This window comes from Scyliorhinus canicula, chromosome 21 (assembly GCF_902713615.1).
Source record: "Scyliorhinus canicula chromosome 21, sScyCan1.1, whole genome shotgun sequence".
NCBI classification, from domain to species: domain Eukaryota; kingdom Metazoa; phylum Chordata; class Chondrichthyes; order Carcharhiniformes; family Scyliorhinidae; genus Scyliorhinus; species Scyliorhinus canicula.
In genome coordinates, this window is record NC_052166.1 from 61,535,688 (window position 1) to 61,562,951 (window position 27,264).

At 47.2% G+C, this 27,264-nt stretch overlaps 1 protein-coding gene across 9 annotated transcripts in view; it reads left to right on the plus strand.

The window, feature by feature from the left end:
• The window catches only part of si:dkey-21e5.1 (potassium channel subfamily T member 1), a 401,511-nt gene that overhangs the window by 259,784 nt on the left and 114,463 nt on the right, over positions 1 to 27,264 (plus strand). For all 9 annotated transcript variants that reach the window (XR_005458485.1, XM_038781761.1, XM_038781755.1 and 6 more), the window contains one exon: positions 26,795 to 26,975. Coding sequence is in view for 8 of the 9 variants with exons in the window: in XM_038781761.1 (XP_038637689.1) it covers positions 26,795 to 26,975 (181 nt within the window). In the remaining variant the exon portion in view is untranslated. The remainder of the gene's footprint in view (positions 1 to 26,794; positions 26,976 to 27,264) is intronic.

Sequence of the window (27,264 nt, forward strand, 5' to 3'; positions counted from 1 at the left end):
GGTGAGCAGAGTAAGAAGTCTTACAACACCAGGTTAAAGTCCAACAGGTTTGTTTCGAATCACTAGCTTTCGGAGCGCAGCTCCTTCCTCAGGTTTCACCTAAATCTCGTTGTCTAGGAGGGTGGCGGAAGCGGAGATGATTAATGATTGCAAATGTGTTGGACTTTAACCTGTTGTTGTAAGACTTCTTACTTCAGTAAATTGACCCAACGGTTGGAAAACATTGATCAATCTTTAACTAGAATGAATCTGACTATCCAATAGCTTTATAATGAGTGCACATTTTTTGCCCGTGTCTTGTTTAATGCTATTCACCATGTCTTGCACTGGTTCTATTGCCTCATTCATGGTGAGTAAAATCCAGCAACTTTAAACTTAAAGACAATGCAAGTCTCCCAACCCAGTATGTGTTGGGTTACTTAGTTTCACATATTTCTATATAATACTAATGCTGTGCTCAGTGTAAATCATTGAAAGAAGAGCAGCGCGCATTGACAACAAATGATCAACACCATAAATATTTATAATCTGGCCAAGAGTCAGGAAAGCTCTGAATGCCGTAAGAAAGAGCGGTGTGGATTAATTCTATTGGCAGAAAATTAGTGTTATAAAACTAGTGTGCAGCAATTTATAGGACACCCCTTTGGGGGAAAGGACAGTGCTTCACAGCACCAGGGACCCTGGTTTGATTCCCGGCTTGGGCCACTGTCTGTGCGGAGTCTGTATGTTCTCCCCCGTGTCTGCGTGGGTTTCCTCCGGACGCTCCGGTTTCCTCCAGATGCACGTGTTAGGTGGATTGGCCATGCTAAATTGCCCCATAGTGTCCATAGGTTGGGTGGGGTTACTGGGATAGGGTGGAGGTGTGGCTTAAGTAGGGTGCTCATTCAAGGGCCGGTATAGACGTGATGGGCTGAATGGCCTCCTTCTGCATTGTAAATTCTATGATTCTGTATGCAAACTCTTGATATAATGTATTCCCAATGCAGGAAAGTATCTGGGGTGAATGCAGTCCCAATGCAATTACACCAGGCTGGCTTCAGGCTTGAAGCAAGTCCATCAGAAACGGCCAACTTCTCAGTGACTGAATCTCAGTTATTTCGACTCTGCCTTTTGCCAGCATTTAGCGAGACAAGTATGAAAATGTGATAGGCAGTTCTTCAGAGTTGATGGAGAATGCTGTGCTGTTTCCCCTTCCCTGCAGTTGCTGGGCGGGCATGAGTCACGCTGTAGTGCAGCAAGGTTGCTCCTCCCTGCTGACACGGCACAAATGGAAGTCAATTTACAATTGTTCATGCACGCTCTTGCCATAGGTTACAGAAGAGGAGGCGTCCCTCATAACCTGCCTATCCTGTAGAAACCTTTCTGCTAGAAACTGAGAGCCAGGCAGTATAAATGTAAAGCACTAACTTACATTTCTATAGCGCCTTCAACATCGTGAAGTGCCCCACGGCGCTTCACAGGAACATTGGAAAATGAAGTATGACATCAAGCCATCGCAGGCGGGTTTAGGTCGGATGACCAAACGCTTGGTCAAAGAGGAGTGGCTAAAGGACATCGGTGAAATAGAGAGGTAGACACGTGTAGGGAGGGTATTCAAGGGTTTAGGGCCTTGGCAACTGAAGGTTTTGCCACCAATGGTGGAGCAATTGAAATCAGAGAACAAATTGGAGATTTGGATTTGATTTATTTGGATTTGATTCATTGTCACGTGTACCGAGGTACAATGAAAAGTATTGTTCTACATACAGTGCCGATTGTGACATTATCATAAATGTAAAGAACTGCAAGGGTTAATGTAATGTCTAAACAAACCACTAGAGGGAGCTAGATGTACAAGTATATCAGACATTGATGCTAAACCTTGTGGGTGAGAGGTTGAGGAGAAAGGTAGAGAACAAACTGAAGGAAAGATAGTGTGAGTGAGAGCAGATCATAGCTAATGTAATAGTGTAGAGATCAGTAGTAGATGAGTGTAGATTGTGGGCGGAATTCTCCGCTCCCCACGCAGCCTGGGAGAATCGCGAGAGGGCCCCCCGACATTTTTTACGCCCCCCGGAGCCCCCCGCGATTCCCCCCCTCCCCCCCCCCCCCCGGGCTCGGAAAAATCGCCGCTCGCCGTTTTTTACGGCGATTCTCTGAGCCCAATGGGCCGAGCAGCCGGCCCTTTATGCCCGTTTCAACACGGCAGCAACCACAGCTGGTCGCTGCATTCGTGAAACGGGCAGCAGATGCCCGTTTGGGGCATCTAGGGGCCCAATTGGGACGGGAGCACCACGACTGTGCTCGGGAGGGGACAGGCCCGCAATTGGTGCCCACCGATCGTCGGGCCAGCGTCCAAATTGGACGCACTCTTTCCCCTCCGCCGCCCGGCAAGATCAAGCCGCCACGTCTTGCCGGGCGGCTGAGGAGAAAGACGGCCACCGCGCATGCGCGGGTCCACGCCGTCTGCGCGATGAAGTCATCCACGCATGCGCGGGTTGGAACCGGCAACCCGCGCATGCGCAGATGACTTCACAAATGCGCCGGACGCGCGTCATTCCCGGCGCGACGAGGTCGCTGCCGAGAAAGACTGAGGCCCACCCCTAGCCCCCCGGGTGGGGGTGAATTAGGTGCGGGGAGCGGGCCCCTAGGCTGTCGTGAACCTCGGCCGAGTTCACGACGGCCTTCACGAATTCGCCCCCTGCGGAGAATTCCACCCTATATGTCCATTATCAACTGTATATTATATAGGAAAAAGTGTAAATCCAATTAAGTAGTGTTAATAAATTTATAGCTTTGTTCAATTTAAAGCTATTTGTGGTGTTTATGCCAAGCATCTTAAAATTGGCAACACAAAGACCATCACACAGATAGATTCATACATGAAAAAACAAAGGACTACATAAATACACAATATAAATACAATATAAAGACTCACTCTGTTAGGGAAGGATTTCCTCCATTTTTACCGAGTGGCAGCAACGTACTTCAAAGTCAGTATGGTGTGTGACTTGGAGAGGAACTTGCAGGTGGTGCTTCCATGTATCTGCTGCCCCTCGTCCATCTAAGTGGTAGAGGTCACGTGTTTGGAAGGTGTTGTTGAAGGAGTGCGTTTTTAGACGGTACACGTGGCTGCCCCGCTAGTGGAGGGAATGAATGTTTATGATGGAGGATGTGGTGCTGATTGAGCACGCCAATTCGTCTTGGATGGTGTTGAGTTTCATGAGAGTTGTTGGAACGACACTCATCCAGACAAATGGATAGTATTCCATCAACACTCCTGATTTATTTATTTATTTATTTATTTATTTAAATAAAAATTTAACATACCCAATTCATTTTTTTTACCCAATTAAGGGGCAATTTAGCGTGTTCAATCCACCTAGCCTGCACATCTTTGGGTTGTGGGGGCGAAACCCACGCAAACACGGGGAGAATGTGCAAACTCCACACGGACAGTGACCCAGCGCCGGGATCGAACCTGGGATCTCGGCGCCGTGAGGCAACAGGGCTAGCCCAGTGTGTCACAGTGCTGCCCTACACTCCTGATTTATGGTCTCATAGATGGTGGGGGGGCTCTTTGGGGAGTCAGGAGGTGAGTTACTTGCTGCACAATTCCCAGCCTCCAATCTCCTGTTGTAGCCATAGTATTTATGTCATTTGTCCAATTAAGTTTCTGGACAATTACAAGAACCAGGATCTTGATTCTGGGAATTTTGTTTCGCAAACAGCTTCCATAGCACCCAAACAATGGGAGACATTGGGTGGGATTCTGCGGCAGTGTGGCGGCGGGGGGGGGATGGGAGGGGAAATCCAGCCCACCAATCCGAATTTTTACAGCCTGTGATTCTGATTGGCAGAAACCAAGCCAAGCATTCCCAATTGGCTTTGCTGATGCACATCCCAAAGCTTTGATGCTTGTTGGGAGAGTGACTCTAGTGGAAATTGGTCTTGGGTGTTAGTGTAGCGGCTGTATGTTACACATCACTCCTGATATTCCGTTTTATTGACATCAGTGGAGCCAAATATTGAGCTTAGTGTATTATGGGCAACCAATTAGATGTGGGTGAATTTGCTGAATGACCCAAGACCCTATTGAGTCTAAAAAGCAACCTTGTTTCTTTGCTTATGAATTGGTGATGATGTCAATGAAAATACCATGTATATTTGTGGAGCACTTTCTTTCCCTGCAGAAGCTCGCACTCTCTATTTAGTGTTAAGTACAGATTAAACTGCAGTGCTTTATTTACCATGACTCATACTGCAGTAGTGTGAACTTTTCATTGAATATTAGCGGTATGCCATGTGATGTTCACATCATAAAGTTGGAACACAGGCTGGATAAGGAGGACACTCCGTCTGATGATGGAACTCATACCCATCATCACTTGTGCTTCAGGTAGGCTTGTGACTTGAGCTTTAATGGCTGCTCTTGTTACTGACCAGCATTGCAATGCCTGCTGCCACCAAGCAGTAAATGGAAGTCAGGAGGTCAGCTCCCACTCTGACCACTGCCGCGTGTGAGATTTTGCCAACCGCTTATGTCATCACCTGTCCCATTGTGACCAGGTGAGAAGGGGTGAACTGGCTCCCCACTATTCAGCCTGTCCAGCTGGTCACAACAAAGGGTTCAGTCTCTTTTTCACGAGGAGAGGCCTTTTCCAACTCAGAATGTCTTCTACTATTTAATCTGTGAACAAGAAGGAGCCAATCAAAACAGGGTTTCTTAACTCAAAACAAACTCAAATTTATTAACCACTCAACCGAGAAAAGAATAAAAATGTGATGTCAAGCATTCGGCCCTCCTGCAATAATTAGGGTGCCCGTGCACAGGGGCACGCAAACACAGGTACACATGCACACACACACACACATACAAACACACACATACAAACACACGCATACGAACACACACATACGAACACACATACAAACGCGCACACACACACACATGCAAACACACACATACATACACACAAACACACATGCGCGCACACATACACACACACCGACGTGTATCAGAAATAAAGGGAATAAGAACATAAGAATTCGGAGCAGGAGTAGGCTATCTGGCCCCTTGAGCCTGCTCCGCCATTCACTGAAATCATGGCTGATCTTTTGTGGACTCAGCTCCACTTTCCCGCCTGAACACCATAACCCTTAGATAGATAGTAATAGAACGATACAGCGCAGTACAGGTCCTTCGGCCCTCAATGTTGCACCGACATGGAAAAAACTAAAGGCCATCTAACCTACACTATGCCCTTATCATCCATATGCTTATCCAATATGTAAATCCCTTCATTCTTCAAAAAACTATCTATCTTTATCTTGAAAACATTTAATGAAGGAGCCTCAACTGCTTCACTGGGCAGGGAATTCCATAGATAAATAATAGAGTCCAGTAAAAAAAAATATATAGTTAAGTGTCCTTTGAGTGTTCTTGAGGGGTAGATTTTAAACATCCAGCTGATTGAGGTTAATTCAGTTCTTGGATGCGGCCAGATGTAGACACTCCTATTCCAAAGGGGAGATGGGGAGTGTGGGTGGATGAGAGGGAGCAGCCCTCAGCCTGTTTCCTCTGCTAAAGACTTTCTGGGCACTGCCTACGACACTTGCCATCTCTCTCTGTGACTGAGCTTTGCCTTCAACTAATTCACCCATTGTGTATTTCCAAAAGGTTTTGGGTGGGTCTGTCTGTGGCAGCCATCATTTGAATATCCAGCACTTTGCATTTTTAATGCTTTCTCAGTCTGTTACACATTTTGATGGTTGTCTGAATTATAGGAAACGTCGCTCTCTTCACTCCCCCTTGATGGGTGATTTGTTGGTTTCTCACCTTTAGCTTGGAGTGTGGGCCTTGCATTTTAACCCAGTGTTCCCTGGCTCTAATCAAATTGCAAAATCTCCAGTCATTTGAAAGTTGGAAAATCATATTATCGAAAATAAAGGGTCACAGCATCGTGACACTTCTGAAACATTGGGTCCCATCCGCTGTCCATCCCTTTTGCTGCTTCTCCTCGCATCACCTCTGCGAGGGGTAGTGCGGCGATGGGAGGGATGCAGTGAAGGGGAGCAGAGGCAAAGAGGGCGGGGGGGAAGAGGAAGCAGTGAGGGGACAGGGTTAAGTGTGGAGGCACGAAAGAGTGCTGGGGGCCACAAACGAGGGAGCAGCAAGGGGCGGGAGGCAGGAGGAGAAACCAGAATAGAACCAGGTTTTCTTTCCTTTGTTCATTTAACTGTAGGCAGTTGCGTGGGATATTGCACTCATTGACGTCACTAACACTGCGTCAGCACATGGGCAGGAAATCCTCCCTCCCACCCACCCCGAGTCTCGGAGCATTAATAAATGCAGCCACGAACTGATTCCCTCCCCAAACACCACTCACAAAATGTAGAACTAAACTGAGGAGGCAATTGAGGGGGGGGGGGGGAGAAATCGGATTTTAGAAAATCAGATTCTGTTGTCATTTGTTATCTTCAAGTACACTCCACAACAGCTAGCGAATAAAGGCTAGCCTGTTCAAACCTAAAAACACACATGCCAGTGAAATCTTTTGTCTGTCATTGTGTAATTTAAATCAATATCATGAAAAGTTTCAAGTGAACGGTTAGACAGGATTCGGTTATTCTTCACTGAAAATTTGGGTGTAATTTTCCCGATACTTTAAAAAGAAAACAGCTCGTTCCTGCCCCCATCTATTTTTCATGCGATGTGGGCATCGTTGGCAAGGCCAGTAATTGCCCATCCTTAATGGCCATTGAACCGAATGGTTTCCTTGACCATTGCTGTGAGTCTGGAGTCTCGGGTAGGCCGGACCAGGTAAGGATGGCAGATTTCCTCTCCTGAAGGATGTTAGAACAAGTGGAAACTCTACCAGGCGTTGTGCAATTTATATATTGATAAAATATCTTTGCAAGTCGCACTTTGGCCCAAGACACCACCCTGGGGAGATCCTGCAGTGATATCCTGGGACTGAGCTGATTGACCTCCCACATCCACAACCATCTTTCTTTGTGCTCAGTATGCCTCGTCCAGTGGAGAACGTCCTCCCCATTGTCTCCAGTTTTGCTGAGGCTCCTTGATGCCGCACCCGGTCAAATAAGGCTTTAACCTCGAGGGAACTGCTGTCACGGCGTGTACCATCCGCTAGATGCATTGCAACAACTCGCCCAAGGCTCCTTCAACAGCACCTTCCAAACCTGCAGCCTCTGCCTTCTGAAAGGACAAGGGCAGCGGATGCATGGGAACGCCGGTCCTTGCAAGTTCCCCTCCAAGCCACTCACCATCCTGACTTGGAGCTATGTCACCGTTTCTCCAAGGTCGCTGGATCAAAATCCTGGAATTCCTTCCTAACTACATTGTGGGTGTACCTACACACGCGGACTGCAGCAGTTCAATAGGTTGGCTCACCACCACCATCTCGAGGGCAATTATGGATGGGCGGTATAACTTCTCATCTAACCAGCCATATCGACGTCCTTGAAAGGTTTTTAAGTACCTGCATTAATCTGGCCCCGCACTTGTTAATGGCAGTTAGTAGTTCCTGTCAGAATGAGTGAAAACAGTGCATCGGCAAGAACAGTCTAGTCACTTCAGTGCAAGTTCACAAGCTCTAATTATTTCCTCCGAATTAACTGTCCTATTTATTATGCAGTAGCAGGATTGTATTTGAGACTTGATCTGTGCTAATATATGTCAGAATTGAACGCTTTGACAATTTACTGAACAATTAAAAGAGGGAAAAAAAGAGGACGTGTCAGATTTTGTTAGATTTGTTCCTGCACATTTCGGTTTAAAAATGTATCGCTCGCGCAGTGCGAGAAGTGCGAGCTGCTACCAGCCTTGGCCCGGGCAACTGGGCATCTGGAAGCTTATTGGGAAAAGGGGGAGAGGAGGGGGGGGGGGGTGACTCAGTTACTGCGTTGCATTGGGTGCAGATCTGTGGGCGCCATGTGATTAGCAGGAGAGGGCAAAATTGAGGTTTGCACCGGGCACGGACCGTTTAGCGATTCACCCGTCCCGCTCCCGATGCCAAGTTCTGGATCTCGCTCACCACTGGCGAGAATGCCACTAACCCTAATTCGCACTCATTTCAATCTCATTAACGAGATCGAAGTTGACTGCAGTGGCCTCCCGGGAATTACCTGACTCCCCAGCGGGGCGTGACGTGGGCCTCCTTTAGTGCTCCTTCGTGCTGAGGGGGAAGTGAGGAGGTGAGTAGCTATTACTGTTTTCCAGCTTGCAGCTCAAGGGCACTGGAGCTGTTGCCTCAATGCTCGGGAGTGCGGGGAGGGGGGGGGCTTCAGGGGGATTGGGGTTGTTTGGGGAGGCGTTTCAGGTTGGGAGGGGTGATCCCTGAGCCGGGGGAGGGGTCGTGTGAGGGATTTGCACCTGCGAGGTTTCAAGGCATCTTTAAATATTGTGGGAGACCCATAACAGGGGCAACCACATCTGCAGCCTGCTGTCCGACCAAACTCTCCCAGGACAGAAGCCCTGCTGTGGTTTCTATCCTGAAAGTCAAATTCACCCCCTTTGACTGTGAGCAGCCTCTAGCTTCACAGCTGAAGGCTATTTCAAATGAAGCATTAGCCTTGTTCGTTGTGAGTGCACTTCATGCACCTGAACTCTCCAGTGCCTCCTCGAAGGCACAGGTGCCAGAGGATGAATAGTGCACTGGATGTCCAGCAAACCATGATGCCTGAACACCTGAACAGTTTGCCTGAACTCTCAGAGCGTCAGCACCACAGAGGCAGCTGTCAACAATCAAACACCGAAGAGCAGGGCTTCAGCACTGTGGATCTTCTCGTGACTAAAGGATAAGTGTGTGGGTGAGCGGAGGGCAGCTAAGCACATCCTCCCTAATGATCCCGTCAGAGGTTTGGGTCTCGGGGCTCCTGATGTGGTCGGGTGTTTGTGAAGAGCAAGGTTTGCCAGCACAACTGGTTTGCTGGATGGCACTTGAGGGAAGGCGGGACAGTCATGGTAAGGGTGGAGGAGGCTGGGGGAATCGGAGGGTCCCAGAGTGGAAGCTTTTACTGAATGTTGGTCTCCCTCCAATTCCTTCCAGACATGGAGTTGATTCCATGGAGACTTCCCTCTCGTTGCTTGTGGCAGCCGAGGTGGGCAGCCGCCATAGAAGGCAGCAGTGTGAAGCAGGCTGGAGGCGGCGTCCCATGTGCAGGGGGTCATTGCACACCCTGAATACCTCGGGCGGAGGAGGGACCCACAGATGGGGAGGCCATCGACGGCCCAAGTTGCACAGGCGCCACAGTCATTCGATGAACTGATGGACACCGTGTGCCGCAGAAGAAGACTCCGTCTTATTAAAGAGACAATACAGCACCTGTGCCACGTCTTCGTGGACATGGTACCCCCATGGAGGAGGACAACCACCCCCAGTGGCCATGAAGGTTACTGCAGCCCTCAACATCTGTGCCACTGGGTCACTTCAGGGCTTGAGCGGGGTCCTGGGTGGAATTTCCCAATCTTCCACAGGGGCATCCGGGAGGTAACAGGTGCTCTGTATGATGGGCATCAAACTATATCAACCAGGCCCACCAATATGCCTGGGCTGCAGGATACGCTGCCATTGCCGGATGCCCCAGGTCCAGGGGCCATTGATGGCACGCATGTTGCCCGGCAAGCGCCGGGGCATCAGGAAGTGCCCTATATTAACAGGAAGGGATTCCATTCCCTGAATGTTTGGATCGTGTGTGACCACTGCCTCCATGTCATGCACATTGGACCAGCTACCCTGAGAGTGGCATGACAGTGACATCCTGGGGTACTCTTAGATCCCTGGTGTCTTCGAGGACCACTCCAGGATGATGCGTTGGCTCATAAGGAATAAGGAATCCCCACTTTGGTCATGGCTGATGACACTGGTGCAGAGACCTCAGACCAAGGCAGAGGCCGAACACAATGCGGCGCACGTTGCCACTCTTGCTGTCATTGAGCTGCTGAAGATGCAGTTCCGACCCTAGATCACAGTGGTGGTGGCTTGCAGTGCACCCCCACAGAGGGTCTCCTGCTTTGTGGTGGTCTGCTGTGCCCTCCACAACCTGGCACAGCAAGAGGGCAACGTGCTGGAGGAGGAGGAGCAAGAGGAAGCAGAGGGGCATGTGGCCTCATCTGAGGAAGAGGATGAGGAGGTCCAGGAAGGGGTGGAGGACGAGCCCGAGGGGGAGCACTGTGGGTGTACTTACACCACACGGACTGTGACCCTTAGTTCTGGATGTACCCAACATCGGGAACATTCTTCCCGCATCTAGCCTGTGCCATCAGGATTTTATATGTTTCTATGAGATCCCCTCTCATTCTTTTAATCTCCAGTGAGTACAAGCCTCGCCGATCCAGTCTTTCTTCATATATCAGTCCTGCCATCCCGGGAATTAGTCAGGTGAATCTTCGCTGGACACCCTCAATAGCAAAAATGTCCTTCCTCAAACTAGGAGACCAAAACTGCGCACAATACTTAAGGTGTGGCCTCACCAAGGCCCTGTATAACTGTAGCAAGATATCCCTACTCCTATACTCAAATCCTCTCGCTATGAAGACCAGCATGCCATTAGCTTTCCTCACCGCCTCCTGTACCTGCCAACCTTCAGCGACTGTTCCACCATGACACCCAGGTCTCGTTTCACTTCCCCTTTTCCTAAACTTAAAAAAAATGATAATTTACCTGCTCTTATTGGGGAAGCTAACATATAGTGTGTTGTATTGAAGGTAGTCTCCATGTATTGTCCAGCAATCTGTCTTTGACTTGGGACTGTGAAATTTCTTTGTCAGAGCCCAGCCAGTCTGTGTTTATGCTCCACAGGAATCTCTTCCCATTCTTCATCTCATCTATTCCTTCTATTCCTGTCTCCTTCATGTGGCAGCCTAACTTCCCATTAATTGCATCAATGCTATTTGCCTCAAACAGTCTGTGATTGTGAGTTCCATAATCTCAGTGCTCTCTGAGTAAGGCCTCCTCGTGCAGGTACCATGCCCTAAGATAGCATTGGCAGCCATGAACCTCCAGTAGATTGGCCCATGATGATGTTCGGAAGTGGTTTGCCTTTGCCTTGTGCACTATGGCTGACCAGGAGTCTCTCCAGTTCTTAACCACCTCCCCCAGGCTGATAACAAACCTTGACCACATTGAACACACCATCGGTGTCCATCAAATCGCACCAGCCTCCCCGGACAGGCGCCGGAATGTAGCGACTAGGGGCTTTTCAAAGTAACTTCATTGAAGCCTACTCGTGACAATAAGCGATTTTCATTTCATTCATCTTGGGATGGGGCTTGAACCTGGAGCTTCTAGCTCAGAGGCAGGAACATTACTCACTGTGCCACATGACCTCCTCTTCTGATTTGGGCACTCACATATTTGAAACAAAACTGCCAGTGAGGGTCATAGGACCAGCTTTATTTAAGTGGAGGCTGGTTTAGCTCAGTTGGCTGGACAGCTGGTTTGTGAGCAAGGTCATGAACGTGGGTTCAATTCCCCGTACCGGCTGAGTATATTCATGAAGGCCCCACCTTCTCAACCTTGCCCCTTATCTGAGGCCTGGTGATCCTCAGCTTAAATCAGCACCAGTCAGCTCTTCTCAAAGGGGAAAGCAGCCTATGGTCATTTGGGACTATGGCGACTTTACCTTATGCATTGCGTTGCTGTGGGGAAATCTTGACCCTCACCCAGGAGCACATATTGGGAATTATTGCGCATTCCCCAATTAACAGATGAAACGTTATCCACTATGAACTGATATGGGCAGCAGCACAGTAGCATAGTGGTTAGCACTATGGCTTCACAGCTCCAGGGTCCCAGGTTCGATTCCCGGCTTGGGTCACCGTCTGTGCGGAGTCTGCACGTTCTCCCCGTGTCTGCGTGGGTTTCCTCCGGGTGCTCCGGTTTCGTCCTACAAGTCCCGAAAGACGTGCTGTTAGGTAATTTGGACGTTCTGAATTCTCCCTCTGTGTACCCGAACGGGCACCGGAATGTGGTGACTAGGGGCTTTTCACAGTAACTTCATTGCAACGTTAATGTAAGTCTACTTGTGACAATAAAGAATATTATTACCTGCCCTCTCAATAGGTTAAACTTCTTTCTAGAAGCAACATAATTGTAAAATTGACTGATTTATATTTATCAAAAGCCTAGAGAAACACTGTGTAACTATAGGTGTAAATTTCTCACTTCCTCTGCCTGGCATCATCCAGCCACTCAAACTGACAGGTTTGCTGTGGGCTGGTTGGACCACCCACAGATTACATTGTTCCTGATGTGCTGTGTGTGTTAGGTTTGAATAGGTAGCATCCCAACAGAATAGTTAAAAATGTTGCCATTAATTAGATGGGAAACCAAGTTTGTTCGCCCAGGAATGATTATGCTCACATTGCACACATGAATTACCAGCATCAGCCACACTCTCGAGCGACCTGAGAAAGCGCAAAAATGGAATTAGCTCGGGTAGACACTGCAACTTTGGAGATCTTTGTCGCTTTGTTCAACTGTGACATTGGAATTCGCTCCTGGGTGCAAAGCTTTTTATCATTTCTCCTCCCTTCCCCACCTGTGTGTTCTCTGTGCCTTCTCTTCTCATGCCCTGTTGATCATTTTGTGCCCAGACTGCTCTTCAAAGCCGGGGGAGAGGGGGGGGGGGAGGAGTTGGGGCTGGGGGGGGGGTTAAGGAAATGGGTATGCCTTCCTAGGGATCTATAGCAAAAGAATAAGGACAGCGACCTCCAGAAAAGGAGGAACATTTATTTAAATATTTATTTTAATAATCTAGGCGCCCCACAATCATAATCTAACCCCTTGGTAGAGTTGGGGGACAAGTGGTGTCAAATTGTTAATTCTTCTGTTTCATTGTAGTGGCAGTAACCTTGTGATGGCAGTGATGATGGGGAGTAGGATGCTTGACATAATTTACTCCTAATCATCTAAGCTAAAGAAAAATATACCTGCATTTTTATACAGAAGGCGTGGCCCGTATGAACTGAAGACAATCAGGACTGGATTTTCTATCCCCCCCCCCCTTGTCGGCCCCCACGTTTTACGTTGGTCACTGGTGGGATCTTCCTATCCCCCAATGCCTGCAGCCATTTGCGCAGTCACCCGTTGTACCAGGAAGGTCACCTGTGGCAGGACCGGAAAACCCCGCAAGCAGGAAGGGCCGGAAAATCCCATCCTCAGATTCTGCAGTCGAGATGGAAGCTGAATTTTCCACCCAAATTCTCAAACATTTGTTCTCATTCAACTGAGGAGCATTTGAGGGAGAAGCAGATTATTTCCCCATTAATGCCGCAGTGAGCTAAGCTGTTTTGGGTGTAGCAAGATCGTCCAATTATTTATTATTGACAGGTTTATATTTTTTGCAGTGGCCAGTGTGACAAACAGCCCCAAATATGGAATCACAGTCACTGGACACTCCTGTGAAGTAGACCTCACAATCCTAGAACCACTCACTATTTTTTATAAAGAATGATAGGCCTTTGTTTTGTACACTGTAGTATTGTACATATATTCTGACTGGAGCTAACAACTGTTATTTTCCAAAATGTGGATTGAAAAGTGTTCTTTTGAGATGCGGGATAGCGGCAAAGAAATTAGTTTCTTTTACACGAGTGGGCACAACACATTTAGTATAATCACATCGATCATTTTTTAAAATCTTGTTGCCTGGGATTATCGAAATTAAGCTTCACTGGCATCACAGATTTAAATATTCACCTTCACACGAAGTAATTCCAAAGTTAGCTGGTTTCTGTCACAGGTTACTCGGGCCTGTTGACTCACTCTTGTCTGAGGGAGAGAGAGCAAGAGAAGGCATGGGTCAACCCGTAAAGACTGTGTGGTGAAACGTTTGTCCCACTGAGCTATCACATACAGCTCCAAGCCCATTCTCCATTGGAGGTGTGGTCAAACAACATAGCTCCCATTGTTTAATTGACCCGGACAGCTGTAAATCAACATTGAATTTGGAGTCAAGGTGAAAAGGCAGTAACGTGATCACACAAACTGCATTCATAAATCACTGATTGACACAAATTGTTAGAGGAATAAATGTAGACAGATTTAATGCAGAATTAGACTTTTCTAATGAGTAGACGTCTATCATAGATCATAGAATTTACAGTGCAGAAGGAGGCCATTCGGCCCATCGAGTCTGCACCGGCTCTTGGAAAGAGCACCCTACCCAAGTTCAACGCCTCCACCCTATCCCAATAACTCCACCCAACACTAAGGGCAATTTTGGACACTAAGGGCAATTTAGCATTGGCCAATCCACCTAACCTGCACATCTTTGGACTGTGGGGGGAAACCGGAGCACCCGGAGGAAACCCACGCAGACACGGGGAGGATGTGCAGACAGTGACCCAAGCCGGAATCGAACCTGTAAATCAACCAATTGGAGTTCTGAGCCACCTGCGGATCATTTATTTTAATGGAAGAGGCATAGCTGTATTATTGGATTGGTCCATTTTTATTGAAGCACTATAGAAGTGTATTTAATTAACTTTTCAACAAAATAAAATAATGAGTGGAATCTCCTGTTGTCACGATCCCCATGGAGACTGATAACGTCTTTAAACAAAATTCAATGTCCTTTAAATTCAATTTAAAGGAATTGCACAACACAATTTCAAGTTTTAACACTTTTACTGTAACAAACTAAAAGTAACATTTACTAAACACTATTCTGTAAGAAAATTATCCTCCAAACTACAGAAAAATTCCTTGTTTAATCTTTACTATGACTAAAAGCCTCCCTACACAGTTACACTTTACTCTGTGCCTTAAGTGGATGTCCTATTTTCCTGGATTCGTAGTGCTTGAAGGCTTACAGCATTTCATTTCCTTTTCCAGCCTAGCCAAATCTTGGCAAATCTCTCACCTTAGTTTAAACCCTCACAACCTTGGTCTCTTCAATCCTGTCACTTATAATGGGGCATTTAATTTAAATTTAGATCCAGTTTAATTTAGCTACATGCGCCTAATTACTCAGTTCCAAATCAACCCTTTAAATTGTTTTAAATTTGAGAGAGTCTCAACCATGAGGCAAGGACCAGATTCTGAAAAAGAAAATATCAAAGTTTATTTTCTAAAAAGGCGTAAAAAAAAATGAAAGTATACTTATCAGGATGCATGACTGACTTTTACATCTTCAAGTTGGGTAATCACACCAGGTTTAAGTGTAAATGTTCCTCGGGTTCCCTTGCTAACAACAATTTCTCCCAAATCCTGCCCAGGGAGCACCTACTACTTATAAAATTCTGATCAAACGTTCAAGCAACAAGATGATTCTTGAAACTAACTTTGATCCTGGAATTAGCAGTACCCCATCTCAAATCAGTTGTTATAATTATTCAGTTGTTCATTGTTGTTACTGGGTTAATGTTACTGGAGTTTGCCATTTACAATGGACAAGAACAATGGGACATATCATAGAACATAGAACATGCAGTGCAGAAGGAGGCCATTCGGCCCATCGAGTATGCACCAACCCACTTAAGCCCTCACTTCCTCCCTATCCCCATAACCCAATGACCCCTCCTAACCTTTTTGGACATGAAAGGCAATTTATCATGGCCAATCCACCTAACTTGCACGTCTTTGGATTGTGGGAGGAAACCGGAGGAAACCCACGCAGACACGGGGAGAACATGCAGACACCACACAAACAGTGACCCAGCGGGGAATCAAACCTGGGACCCTGGCGCTGTGAAGCCACAGTGCTAGCCACTTGTGCTGCCCATCATTAATTTCCTTTTATCTGAGTTTGGACAAATCTCCATTCATTCTCTAGTACCTGCAGCAGACAGTCAAGGACAGTAACCTCGAGTACCCTCTGTTCCCACAGATAGTGCTTGCAGTTGACAATTAGGTGGAGAGCTACAATCTTGAACCGCTGCCGTCCCTGCGGGGTAGTACACCCACAGTGCTGTTAGGGAGGAAGTTCTAGGAATTTGAAGCAGCGACATTGAAGGAACAATTATATATTTCCACGTCAAGATGGTGGGTGGCTTGGAGACTAATCTCCAGGTGTAGTATTCCCATGTGTCTGCTGTCCTTGCCCTTCTAGATGGTAGTGGTCATGTAAGTGTATCCCTCTGCTCTCTCTCTCCCTCTTGGATTCTTGCAGGCTAACCTTATCTGTGAGTTTCAGTGATACTTTTGGGAAAATCAGTCAAACAATCCTCCAATGGCCTCCTATGGGCTCTTCCCCTGTCAAAGCACTTTCCATAGCAATGCGAATCACAGGGGCCTTGTAACCAGGTAGAAATTATAATTAGCTATCCTTTAGACCCAGAACTCCATTCTATCTTGAAATTAAATAAAGAAGTTAAAGAATAACTACTGGCATAACCTGTCATTCCGAAAACCTCCCTGGGACTTGGGAGACCAACAGTTTATTCACTGTCAGCATACCTGCCGTAGTCATTAATTATGGATGTGGTACTTTTGCACCTTCTTCCCAGTAAAACAATCTGAGCCCTCTTCTAAACCTTAGCAACAAAGCCACCCAGGCCTGGTGCCAGTTAGAATTCAGAACAGGTCGCATGACCCCCTCCAGCGCTCCGTTTTGTTCTGAATTAGAGATCGTCCTGAAAAACAACGATCTTATAAAACCTTGAATTTGTGACACTGCACAATTTGATTTTAACAACGTGAATTCCGCTGAATTCCTTTGGGAGCTGCAGTGCCGGATTCCCTTGTACAAAATGCTGTTCTTCAAATTCCGTTTTTTTTGGGGGGGTGGGGGGGCTCTCGATACATAAGTGACGTGACAATGAGACGCTGGTCCCATTGGTTTCAAGAATCATCTTGTTGCTTGAATGTTTCATCTGAAAGGAGATGCAACAATGCAAAGAGCTCACGAATCTGACCCCAGCGGCTCCTGAAAGCATTGAACGATTTGGTGAAATTGTACATCAGAACATGACAATTGTGCACCATACAGTTTGTAATAGATTTTTCATGACTTAAGTGGGCATGGCTGCAATCATGGTGCAAGCAGGTAGTGGCTGACTCTGCTTTTAAAAAGGCTGCATTTAGAGACGGTCTTCCCGACGATACCCCTCTGTGAGAGACTGCCGAAGGAACAATACAAAGGCATTTTGTGTGTCTCACTGGTAAAGTTCCATCGCAGTTAGTGAACCTCTTGCTTAAGTGCTCAAAAAGTTTGTGGTGCTGGTGCAGTCGTACTCTGGTGGAGGGTGGAAAATTGGTCACGTCTTTTCAATTCTGATAGTCTCGGACCTGGAGTGGAAACACCTTTGGCTGCATTGATCTACGTGTCTTATGTACAAGTGTAAGAGATGCATTTTCTCGGACGTCTGCCCTATAATATGTCTTTGAACGGCTGTCAGTTTTGGTTGCTGACTGAAGTTGCTGTTGGAGATGTATAGGACTGAGTTTTTATCTGTCTGCTCTTCGAGACATCTGTACCAAAAGACGGATTGTACTTCTGGACTATATGATCTGAAGCACTACGTGTTGACTGACTTGCTTTGAAAGATTTTCATCATTTAGCAGGCTGGCATGATCGATGTGCAGCAGCAGATTCTCATTCAATCATTTTTCATACTCTGCAAGTGCCAGAGGAGATAATTTCGCAGGAACATGGGAGGCGGAGTAGGCCATTCGGCCCGTCGAGCCTCCTCCAGCCATCCAGTATTATCATGGCTGACCGTCCACTTCAATGCCTCCCCCCCCCCCCCCCCCGCCTCCCAATATCCCCATGTCCCTTTGTGCCATTGACATTTAGAAATCAGTCAGTCTCTACTTTAAACATAGAATTTACAGTACAGAAGGAGGCCATTCGGCCCATCGAGCAGACATGCTGGATCTCTGACCATCCACGGCTCTCTGGGGTAGGGAAGTCTAAAGATTCACAGCCCTCTGAGTAAAAAATGTATCTCTCATCTCGCTTCTAAGTAGCTTCCCCCTTATTTCGAAATTGTGTCCCCTGGTTCGAGACTCCCCATCAAGGGGAACAACTGACCCACATCTACCCTGTCTACCCCTTTAAGTATTTTGTAGGTATCAATGAGATCACCTCTCATTCTTCAGAACGCTGGAGAATACTGATTCTCTTTTTTACTTGCAGAAAAATCTTAACGATAGACACACATACATGGTAGCGTGCCCCTTTAAGGGGCGAATTCCCGGAAGGTCATGTGACCCCATCGGCCAATAGGGCCAGAGCGTGCGACCCCTGGGGGAGGGGAAAGAGAGAAAGGGGGGAGCGGCGGAGTGCGGTATTCCCAGTTATTTAGGAGTTTGATCTTGGAACATGATAGCCTTTTATCCCACTCCTATATATAGTTATTGCTTTAATAAACCATTATTCATTAATGGTCGCCCGTCTGTCAGGATATCACATATTACAATCCCTCAATAAATAATACTGTGGAAGGAACGTATACCCTCCACATCCTCAGAATGCCCCAGAGTACTGTACAGACAATTCAGTAGTCTTGATGTGTAGTCACATTTGTAATGTAGGAAAAAGCGACATCCAATTTTATGCACATCGAGCTCCCAACACAACAATGTAATCACCCGGCCAGCTCACCTTTCAGGTTATATCAAAGAACTAAATTGTGGGATGGAATCTTCTCTTTGAGAGGACAGGTAGTTTAATCACGGCACGGTAGCATGGTGGTTAGCATCAATACTTCACAGCTCCAGGGTCCCAGGTTCGATTCCCGGCTGGGTCACTGTCTGTGCGGAGTCTGCACGTCCTCCCCGTGTGTGCGTGGGTTTCCTCCGGGTGCTCCGGTTTCCTCCCACAGTCCAAAGATGTGCAGGTTAGGTGGATTGGCCATGCTAAATTGCCCGTAGCATCCTAAAAAAGTAAGGTTAAGGGGGGTTGTTGGGTTACTGGTATAGGGTGGATACGTGGGCTTGAGTAGGGTGATCATTGCTCGGCACAACATTGAGGGCCGAAGGGCCTGTTCTGTGCTGTACTGTTCTAATTCTAATCGTGGTTTAATATCTCATCTGAAAGATAGCATCTATAGCAGCGTAGCACTCCCTCAGCACTCAGTAGAGCAGTACGTTGGTTAGCACTGCTGCCTCACAGCGCCAGGGACTCGGGTTCAGTTCTGGCCCTGGGTGACTGTCTGTGCGGAGCCTGCACGTTTTCCCCGTGTCTGTGTGGGTTTCCTCCAGGTGCTCCAGTTTCCTCCCACTGTCCAAAGATGTGTTAGGCGAATTGGCCATGCTAAATTGCCCTTAATACGCAGGTTAGATGGGGGTTGAGGAGATTACCGGATTAGGGCGAGGGAGTGAGCCTAAATAGATGTGCCCTTTCCCTATCAGAGGGTCGGTGCGGACCCGATGGGCCAAATGGCCTCCTTCAGTACTGTGGGGATTCTGTGATTCTATACTGCACTGCAGTGTCAGCGGAGATTGTTGTGATCAAGCCCCTGGATTGGAACATGGATGCCGCATTGGGAGTGCTAGCATTGAACCATATCATTGTCCCTGATGTTTACTGCGGTCTTCCTTTGTAATTTGGCCTTTATGTTACTGTTCAGTAAGATGGGGCACTATTGGTTAGTAAGGAAAGTTGAGAGAAATTGGTTGAGGTATAGCCAATCCTCAGAGCAGTGACTTGTCCAAGAATAGGTTTTTGAAGGAATTGCTTACCTTTCTAATACCTGATTGAGTTGGCAGGTCAACTGCTGTCCAAGGGACCATCTTATATCTGACCTTTAAAGACTTCCATCTCATTCAAACAGATCTCTGGGAAGAATTTTCTTTTAATAAATTCATTTTTCCCAATTAAGGGGCATTTAGTGTGGCCAATCCACCTAGCCTGCACATCTTGGGGTTGTGGGGGCGAAACCCACGCAAACACGGGGAGAATGTGCAAACGCCACACGGACAGTGACCCAGAGCCGGGATCGAACCTGGGACCTCGGGGCCGTGAGGCTGCTGGGCTAACCCACTGCGCCACCGTGCTGCCCATCTGGGAAGAATTTTTTTAAATTACTTTTCACAGGTTGTGGGATTCACTGGCTAGGCCAGCATTTTTATTATTGCCCATCCCTAATTGCCCTTGAGAAGGTAGTGATGAGCTGCTTTCTTGAACCGCTGCAGTCCATGTGGGGTAGGTATGCCCACAGTGCTGTTAGGGAGGGAGTTTTAAGATCCTGTCCAGGCAACAGTGAAGGAACGGCGATATAGTTCCAAGTCAGGAGGGGAACTCTAGATGATAGTGTTCTGTGTACCTGCTCCCTCGTCCTTCCAGTTGGTAGAGATGGTGGGCTTGGAAGCAGCTGACTAAGGAGCCTTGGTGAGTTGCGGCATTGCATCTTGTAGATGGTATGCATGCTGCCACTGTGCACCGATGGAAGAGGGTGGGGTGGTGCATGGGGTGCCAATCAATAGGACTTATTTGTCCTGGGCAGTGGGCAGCACGGTGGCGCAGTGGGTTAGCCCTGCTGCCTCACGCCGCCGAGATCCCAGGTTCAATCTCGGCTCTGGGTCACTGTCCGTGTGGAGTTTGCACATTCTCCCCGTGTTTGCGTGGGTTTCGCCCCCACACCCCAAAGATGTGCAGGGTAGGTGAATTGAACACGCTAAATTGCCCCTTAATTGAAAAAAATGAATTGGGTACTCTAAAGTTTTTTAAAAATGTCCTAGACAGTACTGAGCTCATGGGCATTTTTTTTATTGCATTCATCTGGGAAAGCCAAGAGTATTCCATCAGGGGCTGGTTTAGCTCACCAGGCTAAATCGCTGGCTTTTAAAGCAGACCAAGCAGGCCAGCAGCACGGTTCGATTCCCATACCAGCCTCCCCGGACAGGCGCCGGAATGTGGCGACTAGGGGCTTTTCACAGTAACTTCATTGAAGCCTACTCGTGACAATAAGTGATTTTCATTTCATTACATATTCCTATATTATCCCTTATAGATAGATGGTGGACAGGATTTGAGGAGTAAGGAGGTGAATTCATCTCCACAAAATTCCCAGCCTCTGACCTGTTCTTGTAGTTACATGCTGAACCAACTCATTTTCTGGTCAATGGTAACCCCCAGGATGTTGATTGAAGTGGATTCAGCAATGGTAATGCCATTGAATGTCAAGGGGAGATGGTTGGATTTGCTCCTGTTGGACATGGTCATTACCTGGCATCTGTGTGGTGCAAATGTTAATTGCCCCAGACTGAATATTGCTGAGGTCTTGCTGCATATGGACATGGACTACGTCAGTCCCCGAGGAGTCGAAAGTGGTGCTGAACATTGTGCAATTATTCCTGAACATCCCAACTTCTGACCTTATAATGAGAAGGAGGTCATTGATGAAACTGTGAAGTTGATTGAGCTGAGGACAGGACGCTGAGGGCCGCCTGCAGCAATGTTCTGAGACTGTGATGATTGACTTCCAAAAGGCACAGCCATCTTCCTTTGTAGCAGCTATAACGCCAACCAGTGGAAACATTTCCCCAGATTCCCATTGACTCCAGTCTTGCTTAGGCTTCCTGATGCCACACTTGGTAAACCGCTGCCTTGATGTCAAAGGCAGTTACTCCCACCTCACCTCTTGAGTCCAACTCTTTTGTCCCTGTTTGGACCAAGGCTGTAATGAGGTCAGGGGTTAAGTGGCCCCACCAAAATTAACGGGTTAGTCAATATTTGATTCACTGTTTTCCTCGCGCAGACTGAAAATGGAGATTTGAACATATTTTCCTCTTCAAACCTTCATTCCTTACTCCCCGGTAATTCACAATCACTGACTCCATTATTCTCTTGACCAAATTTTCTCTCTTTCATCATTGACTACCCTGGACTTTAGCCAGAGCACAGCCTCATTTTCGCAGTCGCTGGAAGATGTTAACTTAGCTTAGATGGTCGCGCTTTCGCCTTCAGGTCAGTAGATATTGGGTTCACGCCGCCACATTGAAGCTGAGACTCCAGTGCAGTATGGAAGACTTGATGCATTGTTGCGGACTGCCTTCCGTTTGGCTGCGATGTTAACTCCGGGTCTAATTTGCCTCTTACACTCGCTCTGCTAAAGATCCGGATTGCACTATTCTTGCAATAGCGCTGACCAACATTGCTCTCTCAGCCAACAACACCAAAAGAAGAGATTAGTCACATTGCTGTGATGTGACTGACAGCAAAGAGTTGCCGTGTTTACCTATGTGGCAACAGTCACTGTACAACTCTTGGAGACATAGGGACATTTTGACAAAAGTGATGAGATACTATGTAAATACAAGTAGAAAGATTCACCTTGAGTAGAATCATCTGTCATTTTCCAACTAATGTGCATCATTTCAGCTTCTAAAAGCTAGAAAGCTTTTAGAACAGAACCGTTACTAATCACTGTGAGATTGCTGGTGATGTGTGTGTCTTTTTCAACACGCCACTGTAACATCACAGGAAATTTGTAGGTGTTGGTAATTGTACGGTTGCTACTCATTTCCAAATTCTTAATGTATTTTTATACCTTTTTAAATGGCTTACCTCAGCTATAAATTTTCCATAATTGTCACAATACTGATTCTGATAGCCCCTAATTGGGCTTTCAATTTTCCACATTTACAAATGTGATTATAGGACAGAAAGCCTATTTTTAGCGAATCAAAAAGCACTCACACAAAGTTACAACATGTGCTCTCGACAGAACACTTTCATTTCAACCTCACAGTAGGAAGTGTCAGTGATTGTGTTTTCAATTGAATTCGGGAGTAAGGTGTGCTTTGTTGATCAGACCCTATGGAATCTCCATGACAGGAAATGTAAGGGAGGCACGGTAGCAGAGTGGTTAGCACTGTTGCTTCAGAGCGCCAGGGTCCCAGGTTCGATTCCCGGCTTGGGTCACTGTCTGTGTGCACGTCCTCCCCGTGTGTGCGTGGGTTTATTCCAGGTGCTCTGATATCCTCCCACAAGTCCCGAAAGACGTACTGTTAGGTGAATTGGACATTCTGAATTCTCCCTCCATGTACCCAAACAGGAGCCGGAGTGTTGCGACTAGGGGAATTTTCACAGTAACTTCATTGCAGCGTTAATGTAAGCTTAATTGTGACAATAAAGATTCTTAAATTAATTAAGTATTATTACAAGTTAACAATGCAACTAATGAATTATTACATCAAAGTAAATGTATTGCTTATTGTAGCAAGAAGAAATGTAGATGCAAAAATGAAAGGTGAAACATATTTATCAAAATGCTTTAAGACTTCAATTTAGGTAGGATCAGCGAGAGGAGATGGAGGGATTTGGGGATTGTATCAGCTATGTTGGCGGGATTGTATCAGCTATGTTGGCGGGATTGTATCAGCTATGTTGGCGGGATTGTATCAGCTATGTTGGCGGGATTGTGTCAGCTATGTTGGCGGGATTGTGTCAGCTATGTTGGCGGGATTGTATCAGCTATGTTGGCGGGATTGTATCAGCTATGTTGGCGGGATTGTATCAGCTATGTTGGCGGGATTGTATCAGCTATGTTGGCGGGATTGTATCAACTATGTTGGCGGGATTGTATCAGCTATGTTGGCAGGATTGTGTCAGCTATGTTGGCGAGGTTATATCAACGGGATATGGTTGTTGGTTGGGGGAGTGTTACGTACTGAATTATGTTTGTATTTGCATCTTGATAAATGCCTTAATAAAATGTTTGTTAAACAAAAATGTGTTAAGACACAGATGCTGCCCTTTGTTCATTCATTGGATAATCAACCTACAGTCAAAAAAAGTACAGACGTTTGTCAAGGTGGGGAAGTGCATGATAGGACAATTATACTTGGACACTGTCGAGAGTGACACATGCCCTCTCCTTGTTTCAAACCTTTGATCGTTTTATTACAAATAGTTGTTGGAAAATTACAGCAAAGCAGTTTGGTGGAACAGAGTGTGTTGTACGGTTCATCACAAAGCATGCTACTCCTTTATCAGCCATCACAACTCTGATGTATGTTACCCGCTTAGAGCACTCTCAGGGAGGAGTATCATTAAAGTTGGTGAAACTGAGGTCAATGAAGAAAGACTCACAGTAAATATCACAACCTCCGGACATCCCAAAGCTTTACAGTCAGGGAAGTACCTTTGAAATGTTGTCACTGTTCCAACGTGGGAAACGTAGCAGCCAATTTGTGCACAGCAAGCTCCAACAAACAGGAATCATGGTGAAATAACAAGGTTGTTGTTTTCAGTGATGTTCACTGGTAACTGGTGCAATGAATTGATTTGTCGATCATGCCATTTTTGTTGAACCTGACTGGGCAAAAGAAAATTTCCCAACGAACACAAACATTTACAGAGTAGCTAGCAATATTAACCATACTTGATTGGATAGTAGAGCTGAGCAGTAAGCCACAGAGTGTCTGAATTCAGAAAGATGAGACACGCTTTAACCTCCAGGGATGCAAACCTGCATACCAATCTTTTCTTTGAAATTGTCGATCATTGTATTAGAGTCATAGAATCATAGAGTTTTACAGCACAGAAAGAGGTCCTTTAGCCTATCCTGTCTGTGCCAGTCATTATGCATCCATCTATTCTAATCCCATTTTCCTGCACTCGGTTCGTAGCCTTGTATGCTGTGGTGTTTCAAGTGCCCACCTAAAGGCTCCTTAAATGTCGTTAGGGTTCCTGCCTCTACCACACTTTTAGGCAGCGAGTTTCAGATTCCCACCACCATCTGGGTGAAAAAGTTTACTCTTAAATCTGCTCCAGATCTCTTGCCCTTACCTTAAATCTATGCCCCCCCGGTTATTGGCCCCTTTGGTAAGGAGAAAGGTTTCTAGTAAGATTATGCCCTTTGACTCTATGGGCGCGATCAAATGGCCAATGCGGTACCGCGACGAGCCTATTAAATCTCACAAGAGGCCTCTCGCGAGATTTGCGATGCTCAGAACGCCTCGTGAGATTCCACAAGATCTCGTGAGACATCATGATCTGGATCTCGCTGCGTGAGGGTGATATCCAGTTTTACATATTTACGTGAGCCACGAGGTAAGTGTGGCCTCGGTGGGGCGTTCACAACTAAGGCCAAAAAAAAAAGGAGTCTCGTAGCACAAGAGTGGCTTCACAGTGCTAGGGTCCCAGGTTCGATTCCCCGCTGGGTCACTGTCTGTGCAGAGTCTGCACATTCTCCCCATGTCTGCGTGGGTTTCCTCCCACAGCCCAAAAACTTGCAGGTTAGGTGGATTGGCCATGCTAAATTACCCTTAGTGTCCAAAAAGGTTAGGAGGGGTTATTGGGTTATGGGGATAGGGTGGAAGTGAGGGCTTAAGTGGGTCGGTGCAGACTCAACGGGACGAATGGCCTCGTTCTACACTGTATGTTCTATGTTCGTTTGATAACAGGGTATCTCGCCACTGCAGGTGCCCAAAACGGGACTGTTGTTTGGGAGTTAGATCATGCTCTCTGACTCTACCGATATCTACACACTGTATGGTAGCATAGTGTTCACGGACTAGGGGTCTGGACCAATGATCCAGATGCTTGAGTTCAAATCCCAGCATGGTAGCTGAGAATCTAATGAGTCAAGTTTGGAAACACACAGCCAGTCTCCGTAATGGTGACGCTGGATGGTCATAAATGTCCACCATGGTCTTTAGAAAAGGCATCCTCACCTGGCCTGGCCTGTGTGTGACTCCACATCCACTCTGCAATTGTCCAGCAAGCCATTCAAATCAAAACAAATTACTGCGGATGCCGGAAATTTGAAATATAAGCAGAACATTCTGGAAATACTGTCAGCATCTGCAAAAGGAAAACGTTTCAAATTGAATCTGACTTTGCTTCAGAACTTCTGAGTGGTGTTGGTCTAAATGCCTCAGGAAAGTCCAAGTGTTGGTTCTGGGTCTGGAAAGGTTTGGAGGATTGTATGTAATGAAGCAATGTCAAAGGGGCCATCAGATCTCCCTACCTAACCTTGCACATGACCAGTAGGGTGATGTCGGGCAGCAGGTCAGGCTTCTGTACAACTGCTTACTGAAAAGGTGGAGTAAAAACAAATGAATTTCTGTTTCATAATGAGTACTGGCCTTTGTGGAAAAATATTTTCCGAAATAGAGGGGGTGATTCTCCGATATGCAGCCTAAGTGTTCGTGCCGTCGTGAACGCCATCGCGTTTCATGACGGCACGAACTGGGCCCGGGTATGACCAATTCTGGCCCCCACAGGGGGCACAGCACGGCGCTGGAGCAGTTCACACTGCTCCAGCCTCCTTTCGAGGTGCCAAATGGACGCCGCGTCAACCCGCGCATGCGCGGGAGACTTCTTTAGCGTGCCGGCCCCGACCAACATGGGGCCAGTATTCAGGGGCTGGCCTCGCCAGAAGGTAACCCCGGGGAGGGGGGGGGGGGGGGGCTGGCAGGCCGGCCTGCCGATCGGTGGGCCCCAATTGTGGGCCAGACCCCATCTGAGGTCGCCCCCCCCCCAGTGAAGGAGCCCCCCCACCCACCCCACAGGCCGCCCCTGACTGTTCCCGCAGAGTTCCCGCCGGCAGCGACCAGGGGTGAATGGCGCCGGGTGGACTCTATCGTATCGGCGCGGCTGCTTGGCCTATCCGAGCCAGAGAATCAGCGGCACACCGATTCCAGCGGCCCGCGTTTGGCGCCGCACTAAACGCGCCGACGCCGATTCTCCGCACCTCGGAAAATCGCGCGCCAGCATCAGGGCGTCGTGGTGCGGTTGCGGCGATTCTCCGGCCCGGGGCTCGGAGAATCGCCCCCAGAGAATTGGAGTTGTGGAAAAAAGTACAGAAAACTTTAAAATGGACTCAAATGTTTTGAGGTTGACAATACGGTATTGTTAAAATTCTAACCTTTAACTGTTCCTATCAACGTTACAGAACATGTGGAATTCAGCACTTGGAGCGAGCAGGAGACAAGCTCACCCTTTTCAAGTCTCTCTACTTCTGCATTGTCACCTTCTCGACAGTTGGGTTTGGCGATGTGACTCCACAGATTTGGCCTTCGCAGCTCCTTGTTGTCATCATGATCTGTGTCGCTTTAGTGGTGCTGCCTCTCCAGGTATGTTATCAGACAGGCCATTTCTAAGCTTGCTGTTTATTCATTTGCTGGTTTTTATCTGTACAAGCGTTTCCCGTAAGACAAATGATCTGACCCGAGTTACAAACCATTCCACGACGGAGAGAATGGAGAAGCAGCCCTGCTGCCAGGACTCGGTGAATGCAATCCGATAACTAGCCTTGGGGAGGCATGTGACACAAACTGGGGGGGTGATGGTAAACTCTGGCTGGGTCAGTGTATTTCAAGTTGTTCACCACCTTGCCCTTCGATGCAAAGTCAGTCGGTTGGG